Source organism: Electrophorus electricus, chromosome 6 (assembly GCF_013358815.1).
Source record: "Electrophorus electricus isolate fEleEle1 chromosome 6, fEleEle1.pri, whole genome shotgun sequence".
Taxonomy (NCBI): Eukaryota; Metazoa; Chordata; class Actinopteri; order Gymnotiformes; family Gymnotidae; genus Electrophorus; species Electrophorus electricus.
In genome coordinates, this window is record NC_049540.1 from 27,062,034 (window position 1) to 27,073,624 (window position 11,591).

At 47.2% G+C, this 11,591-nt stretch overlaps 1 protein-coding gene across 1 annotated transcript in view; it reads left to right on the top strand.

The window, feature by feature from the left end:
* gtf3c4 (general transcription factor IIIC, polypeptide 4) overlaps nucleotides 1-2,564 on the top strand; it is a 9,788-nt gene extending 7,224 nt beyond the window's left edge. The window contains exon 5 of the mRNA XM_027004237.2: nucleotides 217-2,564. Coding sequence (XP_026860038.2) covers nucleotides 217-281 — 65 coding nt within the window. The 3' untranslated portion in view covers nucleotides 282-2,564. The remainder of the gene's footprint in view (nucleotides 1-216) is intronic.
* Nucleotides 2,565-11,591: the final 9,027 nt, after the last annotated feature.

Here is an 11,591-nt window from a genome sequence, read left to right on the forward strand (position 1 = left end):
TGTGTTTAATACTACCTGATACCAGAAGCACCGACACACCCTCTGAACCCAAATAGATGGCACCAGCACTCATTAAAAATGAATGACCTAAAGAAATCCATGTCCTGCGGTGTGGCGCTGGCTGACCACACTGTCTCAGGCCTAACCATGAAACACAATCACGGAACAGCCCAGCTTCACTAACTGCCTCTCTTGAATTTGCTGCACCCCCCCCAGATCCTGACTGGGTGAAGAAGATCCTTCAGGGGCCGTGCACATTCTGCGACTCGCCGCTCCTCTGACGCTCTGGACCTACAGAGCACCACGGCTGCCCTCACACCCTGCCCAAGTCTGCCGCTGGCACACGCCACATCCCGGAGATTCCACACTTAACTTTTTCGTTTGTTGTTTCCTTTTTATACTCAGTGGGCTGATTTATAATCATCTTAAATGCTCCTTGGGCCCATCGCGGACTATTAAAACGTGAATTTTCTCATATTTTTGGCCACTTCTGTAATGTAGAGAAGGCCCGTGTGTGCATACACGACGTGTTCCCTCTGTCCGGGAATGCTTTTTGTCCCGCTCTGTGGAACTCCTTTGCAGTTGTCCCAGGGATTGATCTTGTGCTGCTATGACACACTACTCTTTTTCTAGTTTTTTTTTTTTTTGCCAGAGACATGCGTTCTTTCTCTTCGAGCCTCACTGTGTCGTTTCCAGTGCTTAATTGGCTTTGCTAAGAGTTCTGCTAGCCGAAAGCCTCCCTCTCTGGGTGAGAACTTTTCTTATATAGGCTGGATGAGGAGAGAGAAAGATGAGAGAGAGAGAAGTATGTGAGCGAGCGAGCGAGCGAGAGGGGGCAGAGGCAGAGGTAAAAGCGTTCCTTTAGACTGATTCAGTCCTCCCCGAGGGGCATGCCTCTAATGAGATACTGGAGTAATGAGGAACAGATTCTAGCCACAGATGTGATTCTCATTTTAATTAAGAATGGGGGACGGGGGGTGTTGAGTGCATATTGTTAAATGTAGTTAACCCTCTTTTTGTGGACTGTGGGGAAATACACTGGTGTATGGAGGTTGAGACCACATGGGTGTCTCCTTGCCTGCTTTCCTTCACACCTACATGGGGTCGGTGGCAGGAGACGATGTAGCTGTAGCCTAGGCCTGTCAGCTCCGGTGCGTTCACTCTCACCCCCCCGTGTCGCTCATCGACCCCGCTGCCCTTCGTCCGCTCTGGGCTTGCCACCGCTGATCGCACTCCCCTCCACCCTCTGCCCAGCGGTCTCTGATGACTGTGCCAGATAAGGGTGGTGTGATTCCTGTCCCTGCGTCAAGCCTTTATTTACTTTCTCATAATGCACCAAAAAAAAAAAAAAAAGATGGTGTTTCTGTGTTTAATGTTTTCGGATTATTAGACTCAGAAGGTGCCTTTCATTGTCCCAGTAGTGGTACATGCAGAAGCAGTGATGTAAGTCTCACTGGCAGTGTGATAAGTGAGTCATTTGATTGACAGGTGTTTGAGCACGCTAACCATGCACTGGTCCACTGAGCTCCAGGACCACAGAGCAGTCATTCAGTACAGCACCAAAGTGTCTTGCTTGTCACTGTAAATGTGTTCAAAAACATTCGAGCTTAAAGTCTTAAAATTGTGAAAGACTTCTAAAAGAATGTTTTGGGGGGGGGGTTCCCCTCTTTACGGGAGGTGTTCCCCTCTTTACGGGAGGTGTTCTTTAGGTGGTACTCCCAACATCGATCAACATTATTTGTGATTTCCACATACACAGTACACAGGCCAGTCTGCCTGCAAAGAATAAATGTCACAATCTGGAATGAACATGAGAGAAATTTTTTTTTTTCTGCAATTTGTGCTGCTTGTTTTGTCAAAAGGAAATTTATCCTTTGGGTGTGAGCGTGTGTTACTCTAATAGATGGAGACTGGTTCCATTGGACACATTAGCCGTGTTTTGGTGCGCGTGTGCTACTCTGATAGATGGAGACTGGCTCTGGTAAAAATGTTAGCCGTGTTTTGGTGGAACCTCCTACGTCTTTAATATAACGATCTGTCAGAAAGCATTTCTGCCATAATTACAGTTCCCCTCCCTCTGCCTGTGTGCACACTCTCGCCACACTTCAGAAGGAGATTTCTTTTTCTCCTCATGCAATATTCATAACCTTTGTGTTCAGGACTTAGCTGCTTTAAACACCTGGATTAACTCACTTTTATTAAAGGTAATAAGGTAATATATATGTATTCTCAGAGGAACCTCCTATACACCCAAATCTGTTGGGCCAAAACAATATCCCATCATCTCGCACATATCAGCTTTGCCTCTGTCTGATTGAAGTCTGTAACACAAAGTTGACTGGCACTGTTTCTAAGGGTTACAGGGACGTTACTATGGTGTCTCGATTTCAAAGTCCCATTTTTCTTGCTGGGGTACTGTATTTGGCTTCTGTCTCTGCATCCCACTGCTATCATCAACTGCATCATGGATCACGTGCTATCTACGTAACTAACAAAAATGTTTTTTTTGTCTATACAATGATATACCTTGTAAATAAATATTATCATTTTGTTTTTGTAAAGTATTCTCTCTAGGTTGTAAGACATTTCTTTCATAGTAAATGAGCACACAGTTCATTTAGGCACTTGAAATGGAGTGTTTATATGGTTACATAATATTGCAGTGGAAGGGCACAGCTGTAAGTTAGTAAGAGAGAGGGAGCCATTCATGAAGGTTCACCTTGCACATATCAACTAAATAGTTTCATAACTAAGATCATTTTAAGACCATTGCATAAATATATAAAGACAAATATGGTACTTTAATTTTGTGCGCATTAATTAAAGTTGAAATGTAGGCAGAACACCTTTTGCAATGTTAAACACCTTATGTATATAATGAACAAATCTCCATTACTGCAATGTCAAGCACAGATTCTCAAATCAGGCTGTTTAACATGGCCCTTTAACAGCGACACGGGCCTTCTGGGAGGCTGCTGATGACCCGTGACGAGCCAGTACCCGCGTGTGTGCAGGGAGGTGGGGATGAGGTGTCAATAGCCAGTCGCACTGCTTGTTCAGTGGTGTTGAGTCGCTCGAGTGGAACTAACATGAAACCACACAATGGATGCAGGCAGGCGTCTTTTACCCTTATATTAATTAAGCGCCTTCTCAATGCTAGACCCACAGCCCTCCAGAAGCGTCAGGGGCTTGTGTGTGTGTGTATTATGTACACATGTAAAATCTGATGGTTGACTCATCACAAGTTGTCAATATGTTTGCTAATATTCCGCTTCCATTAAACAAATGGGTAGGAATGGAACGGACTTCTAACGAGTGTTAGTTACGCCTGTTGCGCTAATCTAACGAATGTATACAGTCCTGGGAGAAGTTCTTCCAACCAAGGCAACCTCCTTTACCCGGCGGTTGCCTGGGGGCGTCTGCTCTGTCCTGTCCCTGAACTGGACTTAAACAAGAACTATTAAAAGATGTTCTAAGGATGGATGAAATTGAAGCAAATGCCAGTTACACGCTAAACATAGCACAGACACGAGCAAAACACCCCGTTATAACATGTCACAGCATTATCACCAAATAATGTTAACACCATGGAAAAATCAGGAACGAAGGCTAGTGATAGAACAAGCCCCCCGCCCACTTTAGAGGTAAATGAAGCAGATTAATAACGGTTTGTAAGATTAGAACCAAAATATCCTGTCACCCTGAAGCAATGGAAGTTAGTATGTTAGTGCCAGTGTTAACCATAACTTTGGTACTTTTGAAAGCAGTTTTCCTTTGTTAATTTAGTCAAAAGACTCTGCGATAAGATAATAAGCAATCCGCCTTTGGTATCAATTTGTTCTAAAGGGTTTCTGTTCCTCAAAATTTCATCAGGTTTCAGCAGAAACCCTCCTCCTTCGAGCCTCCCTGAGTGCAGCTGTAAACTGGTGTTTCATCACCTGGGTTTGTGAAGGCTCAGTTGGCTGGCAGTTCCCCCCACAGCCGAACACGGACGGAGCGGCAAAAGGCTGCAGGAAGATGTCGGAATCTCCCGGCTGCATGAGGAGCACGTCCCCTCTGAAGACTCGGGTTTCCTTTGTAGATCCTTTCATGTCTGAATTCCGGCAGCAACACTAAGAGGAAGTCGCCCGATTGAGGGCCTGCTTTAATATCGGCTTTCCAAAGATCAGAAACCGTCACCATTGGGCCGTGCTGCGCAGTGCGCGCGCTTCACAAAACGAGTGAACTTCACTTAAAAACATGCAATTGGATTACAAAGGCTGGATCTTATGACTTAACGTGACGTGACAACGCGAGTCCAGAGCTACTTGGGTGCTCCCGTGGTGGGTTAGCATGCACCTGACCCAGTCAACAAGGTAGCATGTCCCAGGACAGTTAGGAAACCTCTCAGACTACAAATGTGCGTGGAAATGTGTGACTGCAAGTCAGAGTGGCGCTGAACATTCGCCAGCAGACCGTCACACTTACAGGTTGTCTCTCAATCGCATGCCCTCTCTCTCCCTCCCTCAACCACGCAAACCCTGCCTCTGTAATCTCAATATAAATACTTGAATTTCCTTTTTCATTTAGAGGGAGAACTAATGTTAAGTACTTAAAACCGTAAATGTTTCCTGAAACTCGATCACTGGTGACAAGATGGTCAGCGTGACTAACGTGAACCTGACCTTTGGCTAGACAGCCAAACTCCAAGCTGGTGATGTCTGTTAGAGTTACAGACTCAGCGCACTCGATTTTCCATTTGTCTCCGTTTTCTACAGCAATAGTGTAAATTACTTAGCGTGTGTGTGTGTGTGTGTGTGTGTGTGTGTGTGTGTGTGTGTGTGTGTGTGTGCATTTGCGTTTTGTGTTTTCGTGCATGTGATTATTTCAGAAGAAGAGTATGAAGAATTTATAATGAGTATTTTTGTTTTTTAAAAAGAATACTGGTAATAACTACTATGCAAAGCTATTAGAATGAATATTTATGAGTCTTATTATGAAATATTCATAAAGTTGGTTTAAGGGAGGAAAAAACAAGGCGAGAAAATAGAGAAAAAGATGTGAGCGGGAAGTCGTGGTGAGGGGGGGTACTGCCACACGTTCATTGCAAGAGCTTCTGACAAAACCCCAGCATCGAGTATCTGACATCTATTAAGGAAAACACCTACAGCATCCTGCTACCAGCGGCTCTTCCTCCAACCGTCCTCTGCCTCAGCTGACAGAAGTTTGGTTCGTTCATTCGATCCCCTCTCACTCTCATCCCCCTCGTTCCATCTCCTCGAATTAAGAAATTAATGAGGGATAGATTCTTTACCGACTGCCCCTGCAATGTTTACCACTGATAAAATTATAATGCAGCTTCTGCTGTATTATTTATAAGCCAATTAGAGGAAGTGTTACTTGATTTGATGGGGAGCAGACACACATAGTACATTTAACTAATAGAGAGCAATAGAGAAGCATGGGAAAAGGGTGTGGGGGGGGGGGGGGGGTTGGGATGACGACAGCCGAGTCTGACGACTCTTCACGGTGCTCTAGGATTACGTGGCTAATGGCTCTGCTTTATCTGCCCGTCACGGATAGCCATGCATATTTCAGTGCCCCCAAACACTTTGATTGTTTGCACTCGTGTTGGGGCTGTAACAAGCAGAGCAGTGCCCAGAGTGGAGTGTAGTTAAAGACTGGCAGAGAGTGGATGGTGGGAGAGAAGCATGGCTCAACCCCACCGACGCGCGATTTGGGACAGAGCGGGACAAGGGGAGAAGGGGCCGTGCCAGCAACCGCGGCCGCAGACAAACTTTCCCAAAAAACGGAAAGGCGAGGAATGACGGCCTCCCCCGACAGTGGACGACAAAACACGCGTGGCGATCAGGCAAAGCTCGCCTGCACATTCCGGGAAATCTGGCTAACCTGAAGCAATCCCTTTAACACTATAAATGTAATATGAAGTAAAAACTGCTGGTGTATCTAATAGAACATAAAGCGCAATTACCGGCAAGGGGAGATACACACCCCAAAATAACCGATAAACACCACTAACGGTCCACGACGCGTTGCGTCGCGCGTCTCTGCCGGGGCAACGCGCATCACGAGGTCCTCCTTCCATTCTGCAGCCCGGGTCAGAGGCAGGCAGGCCGTGGGAGGCGGCTCAAGACAGCGCACGGCCCTGCCTGTCTGTGATCAGCTTTTGAAAGATGATCAGACGCCTATGTAAAGGAGGGAAACTGGAGCAAAGGCATCTTCAATTATCTGATGAGGCAAGTTTATCTGAACGGGTTTTCTCTTTCCTTTTTTCGGCCCCGGGATCAAATAGCGGCTCTTTACATAACAAAAGAGTTTCCTGCCAGACCCGCCTGACTAAGCCTACTTTCAGATGCAACTTTTTAAGATGGCGGAATCAGGCTCTTTGTTTTTCTGGTTTTTTTTACTGTGAACCATGGACTTGACTCAGAATGAGAAACAGTGTAATTCTAGAGTAAATACACTAACGGTGTGCGCTGACCAAATGGGGACCCAAATCAATCAGTTAAATTAATGTTTGCTCTGAATAAAGGTAGGAAACCTTGAGGTATTCGTGTATATGAATCTCCTGCTATTCAACATTCATTTCATAGAAATGAATCTTCATAGAAGTCCAACGACGGGCGTCACTATTAAAGGTTCATTCACTCCCTTTAAAGCCCGGGTAACAGGATAGCTATTAATTAATGTAGCTGTCAGGCAGAGGACTGCAGCCAGACCATCACGGCAACATCAGTAACATTAGCTTAGCCTTGCACTCATGACAGGCTCCAAGCACTGGGCCTGCTTCTCAATTAAGCTAATGCTATGCAAATTAGGTCTCCAGCCATTAGTTCCCATTCCTGTGCTTGTTAATGGCATAATTGGGCCATTCTGAGGGGCAATTAATGTGACAGCGCTCAGCTTGCCTTCCCTCATCTGTAAACGTACACCAGTTTCACAGGACAACAGGTCTGAGGTCAGTAGCAAAGGCTCTGAGGATCATGTGACCTGTGCGTGGGGCTCTCTTACCAGGCTTCAAGTTTTATGATGTGTTTTTAGGAGCAAAGGCCGACAAACAGTGTAAGAAAACTCAACTCAATTTCCTCTGGAACTAAAGCGATCTTATAAGATCAGTAAGAACCTGCTCAATTCTTCTCTCAGCACTGGAACAGAAGAATGCTGCACATACAACCTTATGACTCCAGGAACCTGTAACCTTCTCTTCTCACTAGCAGTTTGTCTTTGACAGTATTTCATTAGGTTTGACAATTTTGATTTAGTATATTGAATGAGCAACATAAGTGACTGGGTTTTTTTGGGGGGTGGGTTGCAATCCGACGTTTAATATTTCGTTTGACCGACAGATTTATTTGAGCTACAACACAATTGTCATTCCACTTTGAAATTAAACATAATTTAAGACTGCAAGCAATTACTCCACCAGCCTGGATACTTGGAAGTCTGTTTTGTTTGTTTTTTTAATCCATATCAGAAACACACTTGGGTGGGGTGTGTGTGCGCGCTCGCGCAATGCTCACAGGGAATTTTAACAGTCAAGCCCCCTCTAAATCTTTCTGTTTCTACAGCACACCGTCAATAAATTAAAGATCTCACGTCTCACGTCTCTCCTTCTCAGGTCACCCAAGCGTGCTCTTCCAGCCAGGCGAGGAATCTCACGTCCACCTCAGGCGATCTTTAACGGAAGCCTTATTTCTTTTCCTTGCTCCTTTTTTTTCCCGCCTTTAAATGGTGAGGATCTCAGGTGCCGTTTTCTTAAGCAGGCGGTAGAAAAACTAATGTTAACATATGCTACGTGTGTCGGGAGCCTTGGGCCAGCATCGACCGGCGCGGTGTGTGATCAGGCTAGTGAAGCTAAGCCAATCCCAGACGCCGATCGAATCTTTTGGCATGGCTGTGGGACCTGCTCACGGAAGCCATGTCCAGCTGCTTCCATTGATTCCGCCCCCCCCTCAATTATATAATGGCAGCTCTGGCCTGGATTTGAGCTAGATCACACATATCGGGAAGCCCGTGTCTCAGAAATCAAGCGTTTTCTCTCATACCTAATAGGATTTTTATTGGCAATGTTTAACAGCCTCTCTGGAGACGTCATGCTCCTTCCCGGGTCCACGGTTCCATGCATCCGTGACCCTGTGTTTCTCCGAGATTATAGAACACAACTGTGGTTTGCTGGGTAAATTCCATCTGCGGCCGCAGCACGGCCACAGAATGTATATGATCTCCAAATATTTAAGAGAGAGATGGAAAACTCTTCAAAAAAATTTAGACTGATCCAAAGAGAAGATAGCTCCCGATCTAAGGCGCTTCACAGTTCAGTGTTTAAGTGTCTATGTGACGTTACCTGTTTGTGTTGGTAGCTAGGGCAAGCCTTCCTTCAGAAATACAATGTCTGGCAGGCCATCAGAAGCAGCGCAACTGAATATGGGCAGGAGAAGATTCGTTTATACACATGAAAAGCTCAGAGAGTCTAAGTTGAGACCAGTTACAGTTGTTCATTAGAACAGGACTAGATCGTCTGAATCTGCTTATGAATCAAGCCCAGCAAACACAAAACTGACCACAAACTTGAACTCAATTTATATTGAATAAAAGATCAAAAACCGAAGCCGGGAGAAGCCGATGGAATTCTTTCCTTCCACAGTATGTTGGGACTACAGTGGCATAAAGTCACCTCTACCGCCTACCATTTTCTGATAATCTCTGAAACAGAATCAAGCCTTCCATCGTTCGTAACATCACAGCACACTCACAGTACCGGGACCCAACGCTATCAGATAAAGTTGTTAACAAACAAGCCCTGGGGAGGGCAGAGGGAACCCGCCCGGCCCGCAGCCGACGCTGCTCGACACGGCTGCTTCACGCACACAGACTCGACCCCGTTTCCTTTCGCCTCCAAAACTCATCAGGCAGATCGGAGTCTTTATCGGCCGCTGCCATCGGACACCTGCGGGGCCCGGCAGGCCGCCCGTCCGGCAACACGCGCACAGATAGTGGGAACAGCGGGTAACAGCCTGGGCTGTAACAGGAGAAGCGATGTTAATCTACCGGAGCATGAGCAATGACGCTGCAGATCTAGAGTAGTTAAGCCCAAGATTTAGGTTTGCTAGTTCTGCGGCCCCCCCTCCCCCTCTTTCTTCCGGGCAGATGTATGAATATTCCCGGGCACGTCTAAGCCCGTGGTGGTGTGGGGCAGTGGGGATGGGTCGCTGGTGGAGCTTTAGCTGGAGTAATGAGGCCTAATCCCCCACTGACTGGGTCCTGTTTAAACAGCTCCTGCCTGAGCCACTCAGTAATGGAGTAATTAACCCTGGCGCCCTCTGGTGTTCAGCTGCTCTTCCGCTAGCAGACCACCACCCTGCCACTCTTTAACGCTCTAAACCAATTTGTTATCTATACACGGTAAGGAGAGAGAGAGAGAGAGAGAGAGAGAGAGAGAGAGAGAGAGAGAGAGAGAGAGAGAGAGAGAGAGAGAGAGAGAGAGAGAGAAAATGGAGGATCAATAAAGAGAAAATGGCAAAACACAGTCAGATTTCATTCATTAGTTTGTAAGTGTAAAAGGCAAAAAGGATGCACAAGCCACAGCAGAGGTGTTCCGTTCCATGGTTGGCTGAGACCGTTTCAGGCACTCATCCATACATTAAACAACACAGAACCTTCCGCCCTCCAGTGTAAGGCTGGATAGTAACGCTGCACACCGGGTGAATTATTGAATTTACGCTGTACTATGTAGGTCTAATGGGACACCACTGCTCAGAATGGGAGCGTGCCAAGGAGCACTGGAACAAAGGTTAAGAACCAGTGCGAGGCAGAATACTGTGTAATCATGCATAGACCTTGGCAACTGGGCAGAGTGGTGCTGTTTGCAACTTGTTTTTCGCAGCTGGGTTTTGGGGATCCACACCCCAATCCAGAAGAGTCGTGTTGCTCAGTCCATTGAGAGAGACGTAAGGCGAGCATCAAAAGCGGAGCGAACTACTGACTAATCGCCAAAAGGATTTCTCGTTTCGCGTTGCACACGGAAATGTTTAAAAACGCTAATGCTGCTTTGTTTTGCCTATGGCGCTAAGCCCCATTGACTACGACACTTAAAAGGCGCAGCAAACGCGTCTCCCGTCAGCGTGTGCTGCAGGCCAATCGGCTCAGACAGCAGCTGCCTTGTACAGTGGCTGTCTATTGATCTGATCCTGCGCGCATCACACGCCACGCTTTCCCCGTGTGTTCCTGCGCACCGCTAACAAAAACACCACGGCGCGATCAAAAAAAAAAAAAAAAGAAGAAGAAGAAGAAGACGCGCACGCAACGCACGAGGAGGAGCCGTCGTCACGCGCTGCAAGGGCCCCCGTCTTCTCGGCGCATGTTCGCGCGCTTGCGCCTGCTTCGCTTGCGCGCCTACCTGCCTGCTTTCTCGCGCGTTTGCCTGGGAGGGGGGCGGGGGGGGTGTGGGGGGGTGGAAGGGCTGGAGCGTTTGAAGGCGTCAGCCAGCGCGCGCATCAGAGCCAGATGAAGTGCTGTCGCGTGTGCTGGGTGAATGGGTTTGTGTCATTAAGAAGCGGAAGCAAACCCGCGCGGCGCGTTCGGGAAGATTAAGGGATGTTCGGAGACTTCCGTCTGTCAGAAGTTCAAAGCCGCCACAGACAGTCCCTTGTTCAACCGGCGCGGGAGCCAAATCGCACAAACCCGGCTTCCTCTGAGGCTGCCAGAGCCCACCTGACATCCCCTTTATCAGGTGTACGGCGCTTTAATGCCAACGGAGACACATAAATCAACATTCGCTACCGCCCCCTCCTCCCGCACCCCCGCCGGGCTGCACAGCGCCACCTACTGGGGAAGCGTGCCCTGGTGCACCTGCAGCTATAACGACTGCATTTACCCGACTTTCGTTGTTGAGGATTCAGACGTCTTACATCAGTCGTTCCACACCAAGCACAGCAGAAGCGAAATGAGCTCAGCCATAACCATTAAAGTATCTCTGTAAACTTGTCTGTGTTTAGTAAATCAGTGTTATTGTCTACTGCGCCTTACAGCAGAGGATAAAATGGAGCTCAGTCTGTCGGCACAAGCAGAAGAACGCCTGTTGCTTTGTACTGTCTTTTTCCCTTTTTTTCAGGTGAGGTCTGTTATGATGGAGGGTTAGACATGTGCAGGAGGCAGACAGGAGGAAATAGAAGCGCAACGGAGGATAAATGAGAGCTGACAGGACGACATGTGGACAGACAGGCAGCTCATCAGATCCAGCGCTCCACTCCATGGGCCCACTCAGACCTCTCCATACTGATTTCCCTTCTTCCACTCAACACACACACACACACACTCACACACACACACACACACACACACAAAACAGAGTGGAAACAAAGCTGAAACATACATACGTACAGTATACAGTACGGCACGCTTCCTCAAAAGGGGAAAATACCAGAGACTACATTTCATGTTTAAAAAGAAAAATAAAAAAAGGACAAACAGCATGGGGAGGTTAGCGTGGTTAGGAAGTGTGGAGGATGGGGAGGTTAGGTTAGCGTTAGAAGGAGAAGCAGTGTGCTACATCACGAACAGAACCCTGTAAGTCTCGCTCACTGCCAAAGGTG